Source organism: Sus scrofa, chromosome 2 (genome assembly GCF_000003025.6).
Source record: "Sus scrofa isolate TJ Tabasco breed Duroc chromosome 2, Sscrofa11.1, whole genome shotgun sequence".
Lineage (NCBI taxonomy): Eukaryota > Metazoa > Chordata > Mammalia > Artiodactyla > Suidae > Sus > Sus scrofa.
Genome location: NC_010444.4, coordinates 32,066,933 through 32,092,389, shown reverse-complemented (window position 1 = coordinate 32,092,389; position 25,457 = coordinate 32,066,933). Strand labels below are relative to the sequence as shown.

The following is a 25,457-nucleotide window of genomic DNA, read 5'->3' as shown; positions in this document are numbered from 1 at the left end:
ATGTAATATGCATAAGCTTTATATTCCTAAGATATGTCATATATATATAAATGTTTATGTGTGTGTATTTATATACTAACATTATATACATTAAGCCTTTTAAAAGTTTCTTCTCAAAAGCCAAGCATTATGGTTTTATTTTTCTTAATTTAGTGACTGACTGCTATTTTATGGGAATTATCTGCATTTTATTATTATTTATTACAATGGCAGTGGATACTGCACATCTACCATGTTTGTTGGCATTATTGCTATTGCTCCTATTTTAAAAGGAGTCCTTAGCATTTCATTTGTTTACTACCAACAGTGGAGTCTTTGGAAGTGATGGGAGTAATACCATTTTGTACAAATGTAATATAATTAGTTACAGAAAGATTTTCCTCCTGCTTCGTTTTACTGGGGTTTTTTTCCCAAAGGGAATAAAATATGTGTTGTGCATCCACGCATGGAGCTAAAGTCCCTTGACTTTTGAGCCAGCCAAGCTCCAGCTTATATGCTGAGCTCTGCTAGTGCATCTCAAATTGGATCTGATGGGACCACCATTTGTATTTATGAAGAGGAAAAAGATTTCAGTTTTTTATTTAGTGACGTAGCTGCTCTTAAAACCCTGTAGAGACATTGCCAGTATTGTTTGTGGAATAACTCAGTTGTGTCAGTTAGGAGATGTCTGCATTTATTAATCTGAGGAGAGAAAGTTATTCTCTCAAACTCCAGTTTCAGAACTCAAATTCAACAATTTACTGGCACTGTTATTTTTTATGTGTTTTCTACTCATTAATTCTCCCATTTTTAAATTGATGTGTAGTTGATTTACAATATTTTGTCAGTTTCAGATATACAACAAAGTGATTCAGTTATTTATATAGATATGTATTATATATATTAGCTTATTTTTCATTATAGGTTATAACAATATGTTATATATAATTTCCTTTTCTATACAGTAAATTCTTATTGCTTATCTATTTTATGTCTAATAGTTTGTATCTCATATTGATTGTTTTTCTTTGGAAAATTCAAATGCTTATGTATAACAAATCTAATAGTAGGACAGCTCCATATTGGTAGCCCTTTCAGCTTGTTATAATTTTTCCAACTATATCTTTTTCTCCTGAAACTCACCAACTCTTTTGAGATACAAAATGTATAGTATGACTTCCAACTTCAAAAGTAGCATATTTGTAACAAAGCATCATAGAATTGCCCAGTGGTTAAAAGTCTAAGCACTGGAAACAGAACAAACAGGATTAGAATCTCAGTTTGCCAGTACCTCTGATAGTGAACAGATTATTTCAAAATTCTTAGTTCCCTGACCTGTAAAATACATATAATAATAATTACTACTTAAAAGACTATTTTTCATAAGGATTAAATGAAATAACAAGTATAAAGTCCTAACTCCATGTCTAGCACGTAATAATAATAAGCGGTAGTTATCATTTGTGCTATTGGACTTGCTAACTCTTATTGTCTGCAGAAGCAATAAATACAGCATGGTGTTTAATAGTATAGGCTTTAGAAACAGACTGCCTGGATTAGAATCCCAGCTCTACTACTTACTAGCTTTGAGGAGTTTCTTAACTATGCTGCCTCAGTTTCCCCATCTGTACAATGGGGGAACGTAATAGCAGCTACCTCGGGTGTGTTCGGAGATTATATACTTTATACAAAGATAGTGCTCAGAACGGTGCCTGACACATAGTAAGGATTCAATAATATTAGCTATTTTTGTAGAGGTACTATTGAATATGGTCTAAATGATATTTGAGGTATTTAAAGTCCAGCACTGGCATTTTATAATAATTAAACAGACCCACCTATAGAAATGCTTTTCCCAAAGACACACAGGTTTTTTTGGACATTTTGACATCTAGCCCAGCAGTCCTGACAATAGTCTTTCAATAAATATTTATTGTAAAACTCATTTAAACACAAATAAAGTAACCTAAATAATTGACAGCAAAATCTGAATGAATTCTTCTTAGTACTTATTGCAAAACTTTGTTATTTCATATGTTATTGTTAGATTTTTAAAAGTTGAGGAATGTAGTACCTTCAGCAAACATTGTGCTGATATGAAGCTAACGTGGCTTATTCTGATTCATTTAATATTTGGATAGTTTCTGTTCTCAAGCACGCAGAAGTTTTTCATCAAGCAGTTAAAATTTCAGTCTGATAATATGTGCTAGTGACCTAACCATCCACATTGGTGATATAGAGGCTAGATCTCTATAATTCCATTTCTTTACTTCCTCCTCTCTGTCAAGGGTGGATCCTAAAACTAGAGCGATGAATAGACTTTTTTCCTGGCATGCCATTCTACCTTTTTAAAAAATGTATACGTGACTCCAGAATTATTATATTAAGTTGTTGAATCAGTTTCATCAGAGAGATGTGCAAACAGATGCCCTGAATCATCCTCTCAAAGCTATCTATAGTAATACTTTGACCTCTTGGTCTTGAAACTAACTGACTTGAGTTTAATTCTTAGCTTTAACACTACTAGCTATGTGACCTTGAGCAATTCTGTCATTATCAAATACCCATTCTGTTCCCTATCACTGTGCTAGAAAATCTTATAGAAAGACGTATAAAACAATATTTTCTAAGCTCAAGTTTCAATAATTATTAAGTGAAAAGTGTTTATATTGTATACTTTATAGGATTGTGATGAAGGGCAAAGTACGATTAAGTTAAAAAGTGAATCATAAAGTTGTATACTGTTATTTACTGCTATAATCTCATTGAGAATAGGGATTAGTTTCTAACATAGTATCTGACACATGGAAGTATCATAAAATGTCAATAGCAGACTGATGTCCTTAAAAATCTCAAAACATCTCTCTGTGCATAAAGAATATTAACATTTCAAAATTTAAATTCTTTGGATTTGATTTTCTAACTGGACTCCATATATACTCAGAATTATGTTGAACATTCCTTTGAAGTTTTCTAAAATAAAATATACTATTATCTTTTAATATTTGCATTGTTATCAGCAAGCCCTATTTTCTGCAATGTAGTGTAGAGTTTGAATAGGCAGAAATTATGAAATTGATTAACACTGTTGTGGTCAAAAACTGATATTTTCATGCATCTAGAGCCACAGCCTCCAGATTTTAGAATAATGTAATGTATATGTCATATATAAATGTATTCAGTGGCTGAAAATACATTTTGCACCCGAACTTAATAATAATCCTTGAATAATAAAGCTACTTAATTGCTTTAGTACTCAAATGCTTCAAATTTTCTAAGTATTTGGGTATGGTATGTTTTATTAATTATATTTATTAAATGGATTGAAAATACAAAATTTAGCATACTGGACCACATCTAAAAATCTTTCATGTACTGTATTTTAAATTTATAGGAAGTGGAATCTTACAGACTAGAAGGTATTGGCATTAGACAACATTAACCTGACCCTCAAAAAATCAAATCCTCAGGATTATCCTTACATTCTACTTCAAGGTTTGAACCTAATCACCCAATCAACTTTTTGCAAAATAATGACAGTCAAGATATACGTAAAACAAATTCCTCTTGGTTTGGGATATTACCTCCTACTAATGTTCACTCAAATATTTTTTTTTAATGAAAAACAATACACAGTTGTCACAGAAATAAAACTAAGCAATTGAAAAGTACAGAAAAGTCTTTTCACAGAGAAGCCACTGTAAAATAGTATCTCTAAAAAATTTGCTTCTGACACACATTTAGCTGATTAATTTGCATTTATAGAGGGAATGAGTTTTTCCTAACTCCCTCTGAACTTAAAAAAACAATGAAAACCCACTAAAATCTCACTATCAATTTTAAGTTTTAATGAATTTTTGCAAGAGGTCGGAAAGGCCATATTTTCTTTTCCTAAAAAAAAACCCATGAGCTACTTGCTGAAATCTTATTATATTATGTAATAACCATATTGAGTTTTGACACTAATGAGAACCACCAATGAGAAAGGTTTGCTTGCTTTCTTTTCCTTCTCCAGATGCATTATTTTGTTATTTTGTCTTTTTTAGGGCCACAACTGAGACATATGGAAGCTAGGGGTTGAATTAGAGCTGCAGCTGCTGGCCTACCCGACAGCCACAGCAATGCCAGATCTGAGTCCCAACTGCAACCTACACCACAGCTCACAGCAAGGCCAGGTCCTTTACCCACTGAGCGAGGCCAGAGATTGCACCTGCATCCTCATGGATACTAGTCAGTTTCATTAGCTGCTGAGCCATGATGGAAACTCCCTGAATGCATCATTTTAATGTACTAATGGTTGTCAGAAGTGTTGCCAATGAGTATTCAAGACTACAAGAGAAACTTGGTATGTCTTCCTAGAGTATCAGTTTGATTTGTTAAACATCATTTTAAATTAAACATTATTGTAAACTAGCTATAATGGAAAAAAATAAAAATCATTATATATATATAAAACATTATTATATATTAAAATGAATACAGATATACGTACAGTAGATTATACTATATATTAATTTTAAAATTCAAACATTGGACTTATGGTCTGAATTTTTCATGAATGACTGCTCTCTTCATTTGAAAAGCACTGCTGACTTCCATTATAGATTTTTCCTTCACTTAAAAATACTGGGTTAGGAGTTCCCGTTGTGACACAGTGGAAACAAATCTGACTAGGAACCATGAGGTTGCAGGTTCGATCCCTGGCCTCACTCAGTGGGTTAAGGATCTGACACCGCTGTGAGCTGTGGTGTAGGTTGCAGACGCAGTTCGGATCTAGCGATGTTGCTGTGGCTCTCGCATAGGCTGACTGCAACAGCTCTGATTAGACTCCTAGCCTGGGAACCTCCATATGCCTCGGGTGCGGCCCTAAAAAGGTAAAAGACAAAAAAAAAAAAAAATTCTGAGTTATATTTAGTGATTTTTATTTTTTTATTTAAACTGAATTTATAGTGCTGTTTTATAAATCATCCATCAAAAGATACTTGGGTAGGAATTGGTAATTTCAGACTTGCACATTAGAGTTAGGGTCAGTTGATGCATAAGGACAGCTAATACCCCCACGGGACTTCCTCTGTGTCTGTGACCTTATTGCTCACCAACAGTAAATGGTGTTTCTCTCTTCTTTCTGGAAGAGGGCAGACTCCCTGTCCACCCCATTCTTTCCTCCTCCCCCTTGGCAACCACAAGTCTGTTCTCCAAGTCCACGAGTTTCTTTTCTGTGGAAAGGGTTATTTGTGCCGTGTATTAGATTCCAGATATAAGTGATTATCATATGGTATTTGTCTTTCTCTTTCTGACTTACTTCACTCAGTAGGAGAGTCTCTAGTTCCATCCATATTGCTGCAAATGACATTATTTTGTTCTTTTTTCTGGCTGAGTAGTATTTCATTGTGTTTATATATACCACATCTTAATCCATTCATCTGTCAGTGAACTTTTAGGTAGTTTCCATGTCTTGGCTATTGTGAATAGTGCTACAATGAACATAGGGGTGCATGTATCTTTTTCAAGGAAAGTTTTATCCAGATATATGCTCAAGAGTGGTATTACTGGGTCATATAGTAGTTCTATATTTAGTTTTCTGAGGTACCTCCATACTGTTTTCCATAGTGGTTGTACCAGTTTACACTCCCACTAATGGCATAGGAGGGTATCCCTTTCTCCACAGCCTGTCCAGCATTTGTTATTTGTTGACTTGTTAATGATAGCCATTCTGACAGGTGTGAGGTGTTATCTCATAGTAGATTTGCTTTGTTTTGTTTTGTTTTTTTGCTTTTTAGGGTCACACCCATGGCATATGGAGGTTCCCAGCTAGGGGTCCAATTGGAGATACAGCTGCCAGGCTACACCACAGTCACAGCAATGCAGGATCTGAGCTGCATCTGTGATCTACACCACAGTTCATGGCAACATCAGATCCTTAACCCACTGAGTGAGGAAAGGAGTCAAATCCACAACCTCATGGTTCCTACTCAGATTCGTTTCTGCTGCGCCATGACAGGAACTCCTCTCAGTAGTTTCGATTTGCATTTCTCTAATAATTAGTGGCACTGAGCAAATTTTTTCATGTGTCTTTTGGTAGTGTTATAATTCTATCCTTCAAAATAAAGTACTTCAACGTTTTCTTCCTTATTGAAGAAAGAGTTGAAGTTAACCTTAGCTGAATTCTCTGGTTTTGGTTGGTATGAATTATGAATTTTATTTCCTTTGTTAATTTAACATAGTAGTATTTTTTTTCTTTAAATTCTTCTTGATAATGTAGGTGGCAAGATATCATAAACAGAATCTTAAAATACACTCTTTTAGGTTGATTCACTGGTTATAAAATGATTCCATAAAGCATTTCATGAATCTAAATGTGAAAAATGTAGTTCCCATCGTGGCTCAACAAAAGCAAATCTGACTAGCATCCATGAGGATGCAGGCTCCATCCCTGGTCTTGTTCAGTGGGTTACTACCGATCCAGTGTTGCTGTGAGCTGTGGTATAGGTTGCAGACACAGTTTGGATCCTGCGTGCTGTGGCTGTGGGATAAAAAGATTTGTAGTTGTCATGTGATTTACTAGATTTGACCTTTTTATCACGATAAAATACCTCTTTGTATTTCTAGTACTGTTTCTGTCTACTGTATTTGATACTGTCTTTCTTTTGTGTAGTGTTTGCATGACATTTTTTCCGTCTTCTTATTTTCAACCTCTCTATGTCCAACTTGTCCAAAAAACAGTCATTATCTCTTATAAGTAGCATTATCATTGGATTTTGAAAATCTTTTTTATTAGCTTATTTAGTCCAAGAATATTTAATGTAATTACTAATATATTTGAGTTTAGACCTATCTACTATCTACCTACTGGTTTGGGTTTTTTTTGTTGTTGTTTTTTTTCCTTTTGTCTTTTGTCTTCTTCTTTTTTTTTTTTAGGGCTGCACCCTCCGCACATGGGGGTTCCCAGGCTTGGGGTCTAATTGGAGCTGTAGTTACTGGCCTATGCCATAGTCACAGCAATGCCAGATCCAAGCTACATCTGAGACCTACACCACAACTCATGGCAATGCCGGATTCTTAACCCACTGAGGGAGACCAGGGATTGACCTGCCACCTCATGGTTTCTAGTCTGATTCATTTCTGCTGGGCCACGACAGAAACTCCCCTAGTTGTTTTTTTATGTCTAACTTTTTCTTTGTTCCTTTTTTACTTCTTTATTGTCACCTTTTTTCCTTATTATTCTATCTCTTCTCTCTGTTTGTTCATATGTTATACATTATTTTACTATGCTTTTTAACATTACTCTGGAGTCACAGCATACATAATTGTTTTATGAATCTCTAATATAAATTAGTACTTTAGTCTCTTTCTAGACATTGAAATTACAAGGACTTTATAACATATTTACTATGCAGTGCCTTTTGTGCCACTATTGTATATTTTTAACTATCTCTATATATTGAACTTACAAGAAATTTTTATAATCTTATACAGTCAGTATTCATCTGGATTTACCCATATGCTTACACATTTCACTGCTCTTCATTCCATCATGCATTTCCTTTCTTTCATTTGAGAGTATTTTCCTTCTACCTGAAGAAAACCATTTTTAGTATCTCTTTCAGCATGGGTCTTCTGGTGGTGAATTATCTTAGTTTTCTTTGTATGAAAATATCTTTATTTGCTTTTCACTTTTGCAGGCAATTTGTCACTTATTTTTGTCTTCTGGCTTTTATTATTGTGATTCTGACTGTTGCTTCTATGAATCTAATGTATTTTTTTCCTTTAGACTGTTCTAATATTTAATTTTCTTTTGTCTTCACAAATTTTACTATCATGATCTTTTTTTTAAAATATATGTTTGTATCCACTTTGGAATTTGTTTATTTATTATTTATTTATTTATTTTATTTTTTGTCTTTTTTGGGCTATACCTGTGGCATATGGAAGTTCCTAGGCTAGTGGTTGAATCAGAGCTGCAGCCACCATAGCCACAGCAATGCCAGATCTGAGCCACATCTGTGGCGCTGGATTCTTAACCCACTGAGTGAGGCCAGGATCGAACCTACATCCTTATGGATACTGGTTGGAATCTTGGCCCTCTGAACCACAACGGGAACTCCCTTATTGTGCTTTTTGACTCTCTTTTTTGGTTTTTTTTTTTTTTTTTTTTTCTTTATAGGGCCATACTTACAGCATATGGAAGTTCTCAGGCTAGGGGTTGAATTGGAGCTGCAGCTTCCTGCCAGCCTGTGTCATAGCCACAGCAATGCCAGATCCTTCAACCCACTGAGCAAGGCCAGGGATTGAACCCACGTCCTCATGGATACTAGTTGGTTTTGTTACCCCTGAGCCATGACAGGAACTCCCCTGACTCTGTGATTTTGAATTCTTGAATCATTTTGTAAAACTCTTGACCTTTATGTCTTTAAACATTGCTTTTACCTCATTTTCTATCTCTTCTTCTTTGGAATTCAAGTTATACATATGTTAGATCTCCTTACCATGTTACATGTCTCTTATGCTTAATTTCTGTATTTTCCAAATTATTTACTTTGCCTTTAAGTCTTAATACTTTCTACTGGACTGTCTTCCATGTCACTAATCCTTTCTTGGGCTATTCCTAAGCTGCTCTCAAACCTATCTATTGAATTCTTAATTTGTTATTATATTTTTCTGATTTCTATTGGTCTGATTTTTATTTTGCTATTTTATATAGAGGCATTTTGAGCCAAAAATTATCTCTTTGTCCTCTGTTCTCATGAACTTATTAATCAGTACGTAATGATCCATTCTGATAATTCTATTCTTGTGTATACTGTATATCTATTTTTATTACCTATTCCTTAAGGTTGGTTTATCTAATTTTTTTTTTTTTTTTTTTTGCCTGCACTTGTGGCATGTGGAAGTTCCCGGGCCAGGAATGAAACACTAGCCCCTGCAATGACAATGCCAGATCTACTGCAATGAAAATGCAAAATCCTTAACCTGCTGTACCACAAAGGATCTCTAGTATTTTTTTAATTTGATCTCACACATTGTTTTTAAGAAATCTTGGAGTTATTTTGAAAGTCTTAAAGCTAGTTTTCTCCATAAGGCCAAATGTGACCATAAGACCAACTCAACCTCAGTCAACCTGCTATTAAAAGAATCTCTTGACTCCCCAACTCAAATTTCCACCCCACAGAATATGAGCTGATAAATGATTGCGCTTTAAGCTACTAAGTTTTAGGGTTTGTCACATGGCAAACATTAAGTGATTCGAAGAACATCAAGACCATTGTTATTAATAATTCCGTGGACCATTTTAATGTGTTTGGCAGTTGTGTATGTCTGGTTTCCACATTTGTGTGCTATGGTTAGGATCATTACTGTACTTGAGATTAGAGTTAATTAAAGCATATATTTTATATTGTTGATTAATATGAAGAAGTGTTAAACCCTCAAAGGATAAATGTTATAGTTATGTTTTTCTCCCCTAGCTAGTCTCAGGAACAGTTAGTTTTCAAATTCAAAGTTTTGCCTGAAAATTTTTTTAAGGTTTCATATTTTAAAAATCGCTTCTTTATCCAAGCCCACTTTTTCAAAGAAATCCGATTCTATACAAATAAGTCTTCTGTCCATGAAACTGATATTTATTTATCCCTGGGCAGTAAAGAAAAAAAAAAAAAAGTACCAATTTATATAAAATATTTTGTAAACCATGGGAGTTTTGGGTTTCTAAAGACAAAACCAGATAAGTACTCATGTTAACTACAAGATGTTCAACTCTGTGAGTTGGATCCACTTTTATAATTTGTGGGGTAAACTATCCTTAATCATTATCATTAGACTGTATGCAGGTAGAGGAATGTTGAAGTTCCATGTTCAATCCTAAATCAGATACACAGTGAGTAGCAGCTACTCTTTCATCCCCAACCTCAGTATGTACTACTTTATAATAAAACAGATCCAAAAATTGTATTCCAAGTGCAGATGACGTGCCAGTGTCAAGATTAACAGTACTTATCAAGGTTTTATTGGCACTCTGTTGCTGAGTGCCTTACTTTTAATGGTGTTGGGTTGTAGAATTATTCTCATGTAACATGCTCTTTGAATCACAAACATTTTGCTTACATCCTGGACATCCTAGGGTAATGGCCAATGATAATGACAATGATTTAAACAAACTGTACATTTTTAGTTATGCTAAATGTCCTGGTTTGATTCTGTTTTTGTGCCATCATGATCCTCTCTGGCCAAATCACACTTTTCTGTTACTTGTTTCATAACACTTGTAAAATAAATGCAAAAATACTAAAAATATAAAATTTGAGTAAAAGGAGGAAGAAAATAGGACCTGAGGGAAAAAGAGAGAGAAAGTCAAGAAGAAAGAGATGAAAAAAGTAAAAAAGTGGACATACATTCTGCCTGTCCAGGAAAATTAGCCTCAATACAGTTGCATATGTGAAATAATACCTCAGAGTCTGAAGTTAAGGCTGTTTTCAACAGATTGGTTGTTAATCTTTTGGATGGCTTCTTTACTCTGAGAATAATCTAATTCTAGAAATATTTAATTGACAGAGCATCAGAAAATTCTGCCTTAAACACATGATCTACTTTGTGGTGCTGCCTCATGGTTACTTTTTTTCCCATATGATATCCTCATACTTGTATATGATTATGCTGAGTTTTGAGCCACAAGGATTGCATTTTTGTTAATTCTTTGTCATGCATAAAATTATATGAATATTGTGTGATAAACAGTTATGTTTGAAGTCATCCAAGAATGCAAACATCCCTATATTATTTTTATTTTATTGCTTTAAGCAGGATAATAGCTCTATGCCTAAGGAATAAAGGACTGGGCAATAGTGATTTGTTTGAGGCTTTTGCTGCAGTGTAAAGATTTCTGTGTTTCAGGATAATACTGAAAGAGTTGTGGAAAATATATAGATTAGAGATTGTACTAGATCTACAATAATTAACAAAACTTCACGAGTACAGTGTGACGGAGACACGCTTAGCAGTGGTGTACAAGAGTATTGGATAGTATAAGTCAGCAGTGTGAAACAAGTTCTAAAACTATTTTGACCTTGACCTGTATTAATATAGTAACTAGAACAAAAGAGGCAAGGATTTGGAGTTCAAATCTAGGGACATAGGCATTCAAAAAAGAGCAGCTAACATGGTGAAAGATGTTTTGTGTGGAGAATAGCAGAAGAAACAAGAGATGCGTGATTTAGAGAAATGAACATCTGAGGAGCATAACAGCAATAATAGTTATATGTTTTCCATTGATAGGAAAAGAAAAAAACAACTCAAATTGGTTTTAAACAACAAGGTATTTATAGGCTCATATAACTCAAAAGTTCAGAGACGAGTTAGATTTTAGATGAGTTCAATCTAGTGGCCTGGTTAATCTTTTTCTCTGCTATACAGTTTTGGCCAAATTGGCTGCCACCCTCTCTCTTCTTTGGTTGAGGATATCTGCTGGTAATGATCAGAGTTATGTGGTTTTTCATATCAAGTGAGAGTCTGAAAAACAGTTTTCCTCCAGCAGCTCATTAGAAGAAAGAATTTTATTTTACTGAATCCTTAGGAAATATCTTTTGTATCTCATTGATCAGAGCTGTGACACATGCCAATCTCAGAACAAATTTTTAGGGGCCATGGGGCTCATGTGTGCAAAGTAGCTTAGCTAATCATAAATATGCCTCTTGAGCTGAGATATTATATCTGTTAGGATAGAATTCTCAGGAGAAACAGAAACAGTAGGAGATATAGATACAAATATACATTGTGTGTGTGTGTGTGTGTGTGTGTAAAGAGATTTATCTCAAGGAATTGGCTCACACGGTTGTGGGGAATGGCTAGTCTAAAATGGTAGGGCAGGCTGGGAAACTGATAGGAAATGATAACACAGTCTGAGACAGAATTTTTTTTCTTCCTCTGGGAAACCTCATTTTTTGCTCTTAAAGCCTTTCATCTGATTGAGTGACACCCACCCATACTACTGAAGATAATATCCTTCTCTCAAAGTGAACTGATTGTAACGTAAACCACATCTATAAAAACCTTTATAGCAACACCTAGATTAGTGTTTGATTAAATATCTGGGTACTGTAGCCTAGCCCACTTGACACATAAACCGTCATAGATGTGATCAGAAATTCTTGGCTAAATTTTTGAGGTCCTGTTGGAAAAGAGAGACTGGCAACTAAGAGGTAGCCTAGAAATATCCCTTACAATAGCTAACAATAGATAGATGAAAGGCTGCCATGGATTTTTAATTGTTTAGCATGGACTGATACCTGGGACAAAAGTTATAAACTAGTGAGGAAACATCCATCAACTGAAATAAAAAAACAACTGACTGAAGAAAAGCAGTAGTGAGTTCTTACTATTGGGAATGTTCAAACACAAGCTAGATAACCATGGTTTATAGATAACTTACGGCTTAACATTTAAGCCTCATATTATGTGTTCCTGACATCTGAGGAAAAATGGGGGAACCTTGAATGGCCTAATCACAAGTTCTCTTCCCCACTGTGCTTCCACAGAGAAAGTTCCTAGCCAGACGACCCTCCTTATCAAAGGGAGAAGGCACAGTACCTGCTTATCCCTGTGTAGCAGGTTTCACTTCCCTGCCAGCCCGTGGAACTATTCAAACAAGCCAACACGTATTTTCATGGGCATGGGACACCTCACCCTCATGACACTATAAAATCTGCTTCCCACAGCCTCTGTTGTGCCACTCTGTTCCTAAATGCAGCAGCTATGTACCCTGCATGGCATTTGGTGTCCTCCTCCTCTGGACTGTGAGTGTATGTGATTAATAAACTCCTGTCAATCTCATCTGTCCAGTGTCAGGTGCTATGTGTTTGCTCAATTATTTCCATAATCTTAGAATGGAAATCCCTTCCTCACTAAAGAGGTAAATGAGACGTGATGAAAATGACTCTCCTCCCCATTTGCCCCCCAACAGTGATGGTGGAAAGGGAAAAGATTAAAACATGAGTTAAATAATTAGAAGAAGTAATTTGTGAGTTGCTTTCCAATCCCAAGATTCTACTCATTCTATTATCGATGCTAGTATTAGCATTCATTTTATATTTTCCAAATACAGACAGCAATTTGTCTATCTCTGTACTATTAGCACTCATCAGGTTGTTTTGCAAACTATACATCTCTTCTTCTCAGCTCAAAGCTCAGAAAGCTATGCTTTATTTGTCTGTATATACCTCAGAATAGCATAATGCCTGGCACATAGCAGATATTCAGTGGGTATTTGGTGAATGAATCTGAATATCACTTTTCCCATCAGAATTTGAGAAAAAATTACCAATGAGCTGTGAAGTTTTCCTTAAACAATGTAATACATAAGTAAATATCATAAATATGAATTCCCCCAACACTGTTGAAATCCACACTCCACACACCTGTAGATGGAGGGAATGAGGTCTTGGGAGTGTTGCCCAATTTTTCTCCTCTCATTTCCCTTCCAAAATGCATGCCAGTCGCCCTAAGGCTTCTGAAAACCCTGAAGGCAGCATCTCACTTTGTGTAGGAAGGAGAATTAATATAGCTGTAAGGTGATCCCAACTCCTTGCCTGTCTGTTGATTCTGAATGCTCCATTCACTTCAAAAGTCCCCGCTGAGAGCTAAAACATTGCTTCTGCAAGAAGGCATTTATTTTAGGTATAATTTTATTCTTTAGGTATGCAGCTGCATACACCCCTATCCTGAATTATGTGAGGAATGTGGAGAAAGTGAAAATGGTTGGCTTGAAGATGTTTGACATATCTTTTTTTCTGTGATATCTGTTCTATTACTTATTATATTTAAATTGGTTTACTCGTTAATCTCATATTTATTGAGATAATAATTGACATATAACAATGGGAAAGTTTACAATTTAAGGTGTATAGCACAATGATTTGACTTACATATATTATGAAATGATTAGCACAATGTTTAGTTAACATCCATCATCTCATAAATACAAAAAAAGAAAAAGAGATGTTTTTTTCCTTGTGATGAGAAATCTTAACTGTCACAGACACCACATAGTAGTGTTAACTATAGTCATCATGTTGTGCCTTACATCCCTGGTACTTATTTATCTAGAAGTTTGTACCTTTTGACCATCACATTAAATTCTCCTTTCCTTATCCTGCATCTCTGGTAACTACAAATCTGATCTCTTTTTTTTATTAGTATGTTTCCCTTTTCTCTCTCTCTCTCTCTCTCTCTCCTCTCTCTCTCTCTTGATTTCATATAGTACATGTCTTTCTTTGTCTGACTTAGCATAATGCCCTCAAGGTTCATCTATGTTGTCACAAATGGCAAGATTTTCTTTTTCATGGCTGAATAATATTTTATTATATGTACATATCACATGTTCTTTTCTGTTCTTGCATTGATGGACACTTGGGTCACGTTCACGTCTTTGCTATTGTTAAGTAATGCTGTTATGAAGATGAGGGTGAAGGTATCACTTCAACATAGTCTTTTTATTTCCTTTGGATATGTTCCCAGAAGTGGAATTGCTGGATGGTATAGTAGTTCTATTTTTAATTTTTTGAAGAATTTCTATACTGTTTTTCATACTGGCTCCACCATTTTACACTCCCATCAGAAGTGTACAAAGGTTTATTCTTTTGACAGAATGGCATATGTTCCTTTTCCCAGCCCATAGATTTAAGAATTTCTTTTTAAGAAAAACAATAAGGAGTTCCCGTCGTGGCGCAGTGGTTAACGAATCCGACTAGGAACCATGAGGTTGCGGGTTCGATCCCTGCCCTTGCTCAGTGGGTTAACGATCCGGCGTTGCCGTGAGCTGTGGTGTAGGTTGCAGACGCGGCTCGGATCCCGCGTTGCTGTGGCTCTGGCGCAGGCCGGTGGCTACAGCTCCGATTCAACCCCTAGCCTGGGAACCTCCATATGCCGCGGGAGAGGCCCAAGAAATAGCAACAACAACAACAAAAAAGACAAAAAGACAAAAAATAAAATAAAATAATATAAAATAAAAAAAAATTAAAAAAAATAAAAATAAAAAAATAAAAACCAAGAAAAACAATAAAAGGATTGGTCTAACAAGGAATTTTTTTGCAATTCATGAAATTGTTATATACTTTTACAAATATGTAAAGTAAGTTGTTTTTATTAGCAAGAATAAAATTGTGTTGAATCACCTCGGGTGTTGAAGCCAAAGGTGTTGAGTTTCCATATCCATATGTCTTTATATAGTACAAAACATGTGGTTGGCACTGAGTAAGTATATTGGTTAAATAAGCTAATAATAGAATGTGCTCCCTTTCATTGATCCTAGATCTTAAGAAAGACTTTGATGATTATAATAAGTGTTTTTTCCATCTCCTGGGTTTATTCCCAGTAAACAGATCCGAGCTCTCCTAGGCCAGTTCAGCCAAGCAGAAGCCTTACTAATGAAAGCTGGAGTGCAGCCAGGGACTTTGGATGGAGTTCTTTTGGATCTTGGGTGTTCCTCCATGCAACTTGACTCCCCTGAACGAGGTTTTTCCCTTCGGAAGGATGGCCCCTTGGACATGAGAATGGATGGTGGCAGGTGAGTATTGATAAAACATTTCTCTTCACAACAAGAAATCAATTTCTCAAAAACACTCTGAATTTAATTTCCTTTCAAGACAGTAGAATTCCCATCACACGCCCACACCTAACACTCTCCATACATAATAAATCAGTTTTGTTTGCTACTCATTATAGACTTTACTCTTTCTCTAGATTTGGGGTTCTAAAAGAAAAATCTTTGCTGTCTGCACACAAAATAGTGGAGGATAACCTTCATACTGATTTCCTTTTTTACAGAAACAGTGTGAATCTTTTCAGCTACTAACGATATTGGTAAATATGATATACTGAAACAATGGTTCCATTTTTATGCAGGCCCAACTATGCCTCTTGTGAGAAGTAAAAGGAACTGTATTTAATGCATATTCTTTTGAATAATGCATAAAAGGCAAGATTATAGAGGTCAGCGATTGTGAATTTTGTCCTTTTTATGTACTATCACTTAGGTTCAACCTTCTCCAGGAAACTAGAATTTATGGTACTATTATCAGATGCAGTATTATGTGTAAGACAGCTTTACACCTCTTCTTCAATTCTCACCACCCTGGAGATACATTTGCTCTCCATTATTCAAATGGGTTTTATATATATATATATATATACACACATACATATATATCCTAGGTCACATCCTAGGAAAGTATAGGATAATTTCTTTTAAATCTAAATTATTTTTAAAAGCTTAGATTAGCACTTGTCTCTATGCCCAGCCCTAGCCCAGGGACTGGATAACCTATCCCTACAAAACAAGGCTTAACCATGCATTTCTCTCTTATTTTATGCCCCCTCTCCACTAAATTTTTTGTTGTGGTCCCTATACTTGGAAAGCTTACTTTCTAAGAAGAACATTAGACTTTCTCATATCTAAATTTATAAACTATTCTGCTACTAACCTGCAGTTCTAGATCTGCAGAAATGGTTCTACTGAAACAAGTTGGTTTTCCAACATTTCTTCCTATCTGTGAGAAGGACCTATATATAAGGAATTTAATGTCCTATTTAAGTCAACAATTTAAGATTGAGCTGACTTTGACTTTTTTCCCACAAAATTCTTTGTCTCATGGGAATTATTCACATATAGCTTTTACCCCTTGTTTTGGTATGACCTGTTAACTTAGAATGCGACCCATACTTGTTGGAACCTTTTTGTTCTAGGTCTCATACCTTCTTGTACTCAAATTGGCATTCATGAAATGAAGAGTATGATCATAAAAGAAAATAATAAAAATCCTTTAAAACCAATGACTAATAGTAAAGGTCAAATATCTTCTCATGTTTGGAGATTGAGGTTGTTGTGCAGAGGTAATAAAATGTCAAGCAAATTTCTGCTGTTTCTATGTCTTGCTTTCTGAAACGCAGTGAACAAAACTTATAGTTAATAGTAGTAATCCCTGTATTGTTAATGTAAAGGCTTAATTGGCAAATTGTAGTCTGTGATTGAGGGTTCCTGAGTTTCTCCCATAAGAACATGAAAATAAGATAGCCCCTGAGAATTAAACTCTTAAGTCAATACATAATGGATAAGATTAGTTTTGAGCAAATCTATCTTATAAAGTAGGATGGCTTCTATGTAGATAGCACAAATTACAACCTAATCATACATGTAAATAAATCTAAAGAAAGTACATGACATTCAGAAAGGAGGAGTTAGTTCACAGTGAATTCATAGAAAAAGGAAAGTCAGATTTGCAAATATGTTTAAAGCTAATCTAAGTGGTATTATGGGGAGAGGGAATCCAAGCCAAAAAATTTGGCCAGTCAGATCCTGGAAGCTAATATTTCCCTGTGATGAAGATGGAGGGAAGAGGCTTTCTTAACCTGTTGCCATTTACCACTGGAGTCTTATGGCATAGTTTATTCTGTACTATCCCAATTTCAACAGTAGCTTTCAGATTATAATAAAGTTCTCATGTAGCAGAAAGAAGTCCCTTGCTCTGAGGACTTGTGGGTCTAGCATTGTTGTTAATTGTATTCTTCACTAGAAGGTAATAAATAAATTACCACTTATGTCAATATTTTCTTTCTCTCATGAGTGTAGTCATTTTTAAGTTGGCGATCTCTGTAGGATTGATGAGATCTCTTCACTATTGATTTGGAGGGGCAGATCTTATTCTTTCTTTCTTTTTTTTTTTTTTTTTTTTTGTCTTTTATCTTTTTAGGGCCACACCCAAGGCATATGGAGATTCCCAGGCTAGGGGTCAATTCAGAGCTATAGCTGCCAGCCTACACCACAGCCACAGCAATCCAGGATCCTAGCCATGTCTGCGACCTACACCACATCTTATGGCCACACCAGATCCTTAATCCACTAAGCAAGGCCAGGGATCGAACCTGAGTCCTCGTGGATACTAGTCGGGTTCGTTAACTACTGAGCCATGATGGGAACTCCATGGAGGGGCAGATTTTGTATCTTGACTTATTTGCTATATGAATGCCTATTCTGAAGTCTTGTAGCAGCATGTTGACTTTCCAGAGTATTGCCCCTTTTGCCTTGTAGCCCTATGGAAACTTCTATACCGCTACTCAGTATTAACACGAGAGTAAAATAAAATTATGCCTGTTTTCCACTGAAACATATTTGAGCAAAATGCTCTTTTAATTTTCTTACTTAAAAGTAGAAAGGTATTATTTAAAACTGCTAAGTACATCCATACTGACCTTAAAATTGTCTTGATAGAACTGGACTGTATCCTATGAGTCTGAATTTACCATCACTAACAAGGTACATTTTGATGCTCAGTGGTTTGGGTCGTTGAATTAACAGCCAGGTAAGATCTAGCAGGGATTTTATCAGTTACTCCAAGAGTGACAGTTGGCAAATCTAGGAATGGACAAGCTCAAAAGGATATTGACATCCATTGAGTTTCTCTGTGCCAGGCATTGTACTATTTTATAATTGCATGAACCCTTGATTCTGTGAAGTAAGCACTGTTACTTATATTTCACAGGTTAGAAATTGAGGCTCTGGTAGATTCAAAAGCTTATGCAATATGATAGCAACTCTGTGATTCTAATCTAAGTTAGTCTGACTCTAAAGACCAAATCTTTATCCTTAAAGCTCTTATTGAAGGAGCAAAGTCTATTGAGATGGAAATAGGCTCATTGGTCTGGGGATACCATGGCAGGTAGGAAAAAAAAAGAATCACAGGATCTGGAAAACACACTTACAGAGAGAGAGAGAGAGAGAGAGAGATGGTGTCATGGAAAAATAGGGGACAAGCCAAAGACAACAACAGATTTTTCCCCTGGAGGCACTAGGCATGTTAACAAGGTGCACTATAGTATTTTTAAGGAGGGATTCAGGTATTTCTTTTTTTTTTTTTTTTCTTCTCAGGTATTTCTTGACAACCCTACTCTGATCTGATGGTCAGCTCTTATTACTCTATCCTTGTTACTTAAGGTCCTCACAGTATAGTACCAACAATCATTCAAGCGTATTAACCACAGGAAAGATTACTATTACTAGCAAAGCTATTTTTCTAATATTTAAAGTCTCAGCTCATCACTGACCCATCTTCCTCAAGTGAGGTAAACTGGAATGGTCTGACAGAGTGAGTGTTATTTCCTGTTACTATGATTTCTTTGTTTTGCCAGAGATTGTTGTTTGTCTTTTCTACCTGAAATTACTATCTAGGCCTGTTTAGTACTGTTTATTGATTACCAGGTTTTACCCCATAGGGACTTTTGTCATGGGTGTATAAGCCAATGTTGTTAACAATTTGAAATAATATATGTTATTACTATTAAGGTTATTTTAGTTTTTGTGAGGGAAACTCACTAGCAGTATCTTCTTGTATAGATTTTCCAAATTCAGTTTGTATCCTCATATAAACAGTTGTTACTTTACAGTCTTGGATTTAGTTAAGTTCCTGAGGTCTAGGCCCATTTAAATATCAGTTAGTAAGCCTTGTATCTTCTAAACTGAAAAAAAAAAATTAATCAGTAATTTAAATTTTAACAAACTAAATCCAGAAGATCCCCATTATTTTAATTAGGGGAAATCTGCATGAGCAATAATAACTTCTTTCTGAATTAAAGGCTAGTGAAATATTTTAACTTCCTGCTGCCCTTGACCTTGATGAATGTCACACACAGTCCCACTTGTCATAATGATGGGTATTTGAAATGGAAAACCTATTTAATTTGTGTAAAATTTCCGTCTGTGACTTTAAAACCTCAGAAGCCCTCTTAGACTATGTGTGTGTGCCTGACTCTATGTCTCAGTACTCTGAAGTCTTACCCTTGTCAATGAAAACTGACGTCAGTGAACTAATTGGCTCTTCTTGTGCGTAGGTATCCTGACATGCCCACCGCAGCTGATGTTGTGAACGCTTTAGATCAACAGCACTCGCGTCCATCCTGAGAGCATACGGGGAGGAAAAGCATGCCAAAAAAATTGCTTCAGCAATCGTTCAGGCGCGCAGCATCTACCCCATCACCAGAACCCAGCAGCTCGCCAGCATCGTTGCAGGTGCCCTCATTAATTCTGAACAGTGTCTGAGAAAAAAAAGAAAAGGAAAATATATATATATATTAATCCCCCAAACTCCCAGAGGGATTCATTTGTGCTTAAAATCATGCAGGATAGAATCTTGCCTATCCTTCTCTTATGCCAGCTTTCTTTTGGTTTTGCAAGCTTCCCCCCTCCAACACTTCTCCCCCACACACAGTTTTTAAAACTATACTGTAGTCTGCTGATTAGCTTAATAATAGATTTTTTTTTTTTTTGCTGCATGAGGTAATTTATCATTTGTGCCTACCAAGGTGAAACATGGAATGACAAGAGCAAAAGAATTTCTTGATCCATCATAGTGGTTGGTTGATAAGCATCTTGTATAAAATCTGACATTACTTCTCTTAGTTTCACATTTTTGCATTTTAATATTTTGGGCAAAAGGAGAATTGCAGTGCCCAACTGCTAAAATAAAATCCAGTGACTCATACATCTATTCTAAACAACCAGCTTACAAAGGGTATGTGATGTATAGGTTATTCCACTTTGTGAATGCTAACTAAATCAGCCTGAGGGGCTTATTGAAACATTTCATCTTTTCTGCTGTTTGCCACCATAAACCTCTTGAACCTAAGTCTAGCTAAGAGGCGCTTTATTATAGCCTTTCTGTTTGAAGCCAAAGTTGTTTCACAGCTGTGTTCCATGATGAAAGTTTTCCAAGGCAAAAATACAACTCCTGCAGTTAGTTAACAGAATTCCAGTGGTAAATTCTTCATCTTGTTGGACCATCTGAAACCCTACATCATTTTTACTTACCAAATGTAATAAGATTTTTTTCAATAGTTTCTATTGTTACTTTAAGTAGCTAGAGAAGTAGAAAAAAAGGAGTATTTGTGTAGCTTATGAAAAGAACCTAATATTGTTTTCCTCTATCTTAGTATTACCTATAGTTTAAGGAATAAAACTTAACTGTAAATTCACTCAGATCAAGATTTAGAGCTCACATAGCAATTATTTTATAACAATTTAATAGTTTAATAAGACTATATTCTACTTGGTTATTAATAATAAAATATAGAGTTGACCAAGTCTTTAATTTTTAAAGTTGCATACCTCAAGGCCCTTCCAACTTACCACTGAGATTCTTTTAGGCAAGTAAGAGTAAAATTCTTCTGGGCTTTGTGAGCATAAAATTCCATGATTTTCTTCCCCCAAAGTATTTATACTAGCAGGCTGACATCACATTCACCCTCTCTCTTCTCCTTCTTCCTGTCTTCTACTCCATACTCACTAATACATCTTTGCCTTATCCTTCCTATCATTCTTTAACCAGCTATGTTCTCTGTCTTCAATTTTGGAAAGAAGAGGAATAAGAATTCACTTTTTTTTTATTTATAAGAAAATCTAGAATTTTCTGGGCCTGAAAATGAGGACTCAAGGCTAGAGAGCATCCTAGAGATTATCCAGTCAAAAAACCTCATCTGATAACTGAAGAAACTGAGGCTCAGGGAGAGTGAACAGTTTCCTCAAGTTTATAGGCTAATGGCAGCATCAATACTAATCTATAATTTGGAAGTTCATGAATTTAAGGCACCATTGGGAATCTGCATTTAAGAAAATTAAGCTGACTTCTGTCTCAGAACTCTAATTTGCAAACTTGGGGAAATAACACTGTGGTATTAGATAGAAATTACGTGAAAATATAGAATAGGAACAATTTAAGTATTTTCAGAAAGATTATATGAAAAACATATTAGGGCTATGACAAATGATATAGTGAAAATTATATATGTGTATGTAAGACCCCATTTTAGTAAATGACCTTAAAAATTTGATTTCCCTATAGAATCCATTTTTATGGCTCAAATTAACCTATATTAATACAACTTTATTGATGTAGATGTAATTCTTTGGAAAAGTGAAAAACTGAAAAAATAAGTTTCCATTTTGTGCTCATTTACTCAAAAAATATTTTGGAAGAGTCTGCTACATACCAGGCATTTTACTAAATACTTAAAGTAGAGGGGAACAAGTCAGATAGAGCCTCCATGTTCAAGAAGCTTATAGGTTAATGAGTGACAGAATAAAAACATGGTGTCATAAACTGCTTATAGTGGAAACCCTCTTATTTATTGTAGTCTTGTTATAATTGTATGACTAACAGAAAAAGTTGATTCAAGTGGCAATTTATAGCACCTATACATACATATATGTATATATATGCCCTAATTACAGTCCCATGAAATCCATTCTTATATAAACCACACCCATGGCATTTCTTCTACAAGCTATAATTTTATTTTTATTAACATTAAATAAGAATTTAAAGATACAGAACAATCTGAATGAGCATATTTTCTAGATTTTCACTACTTTTGTCTTAAATATTACCTCATCTACATCTAATTTGATTCCGTTTTTATGTACCTCATCTCCATCAAGGTAAAAGTTTCCAAGGTCTCCAACTTAGTATTCATGGAAACATAGCAGCTGTCTTTCCACTTTCTTTCATATTTTACCAGTTCATGTGATATTTGATTAAATTATATAGTGGCAATAGTAAGTGCTCTGAACTTGAAGCATACAGCTGTTTTTATGAGAGCAGGACTGTGTAGAATGCTAGAGAATACCCTGAGACAATTTGTTTAGTAGAGAAAGGGTTTAATCTCTTAAGTCCATTAAATAGAAGTCCCTAAGAGAGCTACTTTATAAAGGAAATATGGGATACAGTGGAAGGCCCAAGAAGGGTCCTATATCAGTTTCATTGTGCTGCTGTAACAAAGTACCCCACTCTAGGTGGTTTAAAGCAACAGAAAGTTTTTCTTTCACAATTCTGGAGGTTAAAAGTCCAAAACCAAGATTTCAGCAGGGTTTGGGGGAGAATGTGTCCTTGACTCTTCCTAGTTTCTTTTTCTTTTTTTTCTTTCTTTTTTACTTTTTAAGGTCCCACTCACAGCATATGGAAGTTCCCAGGCTAGGTGTCAAACTGGAGCTACAGCTGCCAGCCTGCGCCACAGCCACAGCAACACAGGACCTGAGTTGTATCTGTGACCTACACCACCACTCATGGCAACATCAGATCCTTAACCCATTGAGCAAGGCCAGGGATCGAACCTGCATCCTCATGGATCCTAGTCAGGTTCGTTAACCACTAAGCCACGAAGGGAACTCCGACTCTTCCTAGTTCCTGGTGGTTGCCCGCAGTCTTTAGTGATCCTAGGCTTGTAGGTGAAGCACTAAGTTTATGCCTCCATCATCACATGGTGTTCTCCCTGTGAATCTGTCTTGGTACATGAATTTCCTTTTTTATTATGAGGACACAAATAATGTTTGATATGGAGTCTACCCTAATCCAGTGTGTACTCACCTTAACTTAATTTTATCTGAAAAGTTCCTATTTCCAAATAATGTCACACTGACTAGTTTCTGGTGGACATGAACTTTGGGGGACATTATTCAACCTAGGAGAGTTCCTAAGCAATATCTTTAACAAACATGTATTTTTTCAGGGTATAATATGCAGTGACTATATTTGAATGTCATTTGCGATTCTTAACAGATTCATACTAAATATGTTCAATATTATCAAGCATGTTGGGAAACATCACACTGTTGCTGACACACAGTAAAACCCTTGTATACTGTATACTCAAAAAGCTAATAATCCATTAGGACAAGAAGGACCACCACACTTGTAAACACAATATATTTAGTGGAATTACATAATAATTCAAGTGATTAAGCTATATTTGTAAAACCTAAAGTCTAGTGCCTTTGTTAGTACAAAGAACTACAGTTCCAATATTCTTCCAAATCATAAGAGCTCCAGAAGAAAGGTTTGAGGCACAAAGTTGGAACAGAACACTTAGAACTATGATGAATTACTTTGTAAATTACCAAAGCAGTAATTTTAAGATAATTCCAGAAATAACCTTTAGGACTTCATGGATGACATCCACTATTCAGAATACCTAGCCAGAATTTTTTGTATAAATAACACATATACAATGTTCCTTGTACTAAAGTCCCTATACCTACCCTTTCCTGTGGCTAATGTCAGCTCTTCCTTTTGAGCTCAGTTGAAATGTCCTTCCTTTATAGAGTTTTTTTTCCAGCCCCACACAGATTAATTGAGATTCTCTCCTTTTTGTTCCCATAGCACTACATTAGCCTGTTCTTGTTGCTCACTTACCATTTATCTTTTTCCCCAAATTATACTGTCCAGTACAGTTGCCACTGGCCACATGTGTCTTGAAGTTCTAGAAATGTGGTTGCTTCAAAGGAGAGGTGTCTCTGTGCAAAATACATACCAGATTTTGAGGCTTAGTTTGAATAAGGAAGTTAATATATCTCAAAAATATTTATGTGCATCATGTGTTGAAATGGTAATATTTTCAATATTATTGGGTTAAATTAACTCTACTTGTTTCTTCTTTGCTTTTTTAATGTGGCTATAGAAAATTTTAAATAACATATGTGGGTCACACTTTCTTTTGATTGGACAGTGCTGCTTTAGATGGTAAGCACTGTGAGGGTGCTGCCATGACTCTCTTACTCATTACTGTGCCCCCAGTGCTTGCTACGGTTTTGACCCTTGAAGGGCATTTGGTAAATACTTTTTTCAAGGTTTATACATAAAATAATCAAAATATACATAGATTGGGGTGTTTTCGCCTTTATAAGTTGGTATTCAACGAAATAACATTAGTGTTGGTAAAAAAATTGGTGGTCAATCTTGTTGGTCATAAATAATGAATCTCCCATATCAATCTGGTCTAACATCACTAACTCTAAAGTATTCATTCGAAATTTGAAAAAACACATCACTTTCCTAGTTCTTTAGTTTTTTCATCTTTAAGCTGAAATGACATCTGTTCCTCCCTTATAGTTTGGGAGGTACTATGAAAAAAAATAATACTCCAATAAAATATTTTTATTAATTAAATCTTTAAAGATGGAAATGGTGTATATAAAAATACTCAAGCTTTCAATTCTCTTGATACATAAAGGAAAAATCACCATTTAATCTTAAGTGTTGAATTAAATCTAGTTTAATGCATGATCTTAGTTCAAACTCTGGTTCTACAACTTGCTTTCTGTGTAAAATTGAACAGTTCTACACCTTGTCCTTCTCCTCCTGAAATGGAAATGAGTAATATTTATGATGATGACCATTATTATTTTTGCTTAGCAAGCATAACCCTACTAATTCTATTTTGTTTAAACCAATACTGAAATTCACCTGTAGTTTCCAAGCTTAGGCAAAAATCACAGAAGTATATTTATCACTTTCTAGGTCATTGGGCTTTAAATTCAAATTACCTAATTAACACATCGATTGTCAAACAGTAATATAAGGCTTATAGTGTCAATTTTTCAATAGGAAAAGGGAGAGGGGAAGAAGCTTCTTAGATATGTTCGATTCTTGTTGATTAAATGTATAGACTTATTA

The 25,457-nt window shown here is 35.2% G+C and overlaps 1 protein-coding gene across 1 annotated transcript in view; it reads left to right on the top strand.

Annotated features, from left to right (window-relative positions):
* Window positions 1-25,457, top strand: part of METTL15 (methyltransferase like 15) — a 213,452-nt gene that overhangs the window by 151,685 nt on the left and 36,310 nt on the right. Inside the window, 3 exon segments of the mRNA XM_005654689.3 lie at window positions 15,338-15,529; window positions 19,846-19,895; window positions 19,898-20,023. Coding sequence (XP_005654746.2) covers window positions 15,338-15,529; window positions 19,846-19,895; window positions 19,898-20,023 — 368 coding nt within the window.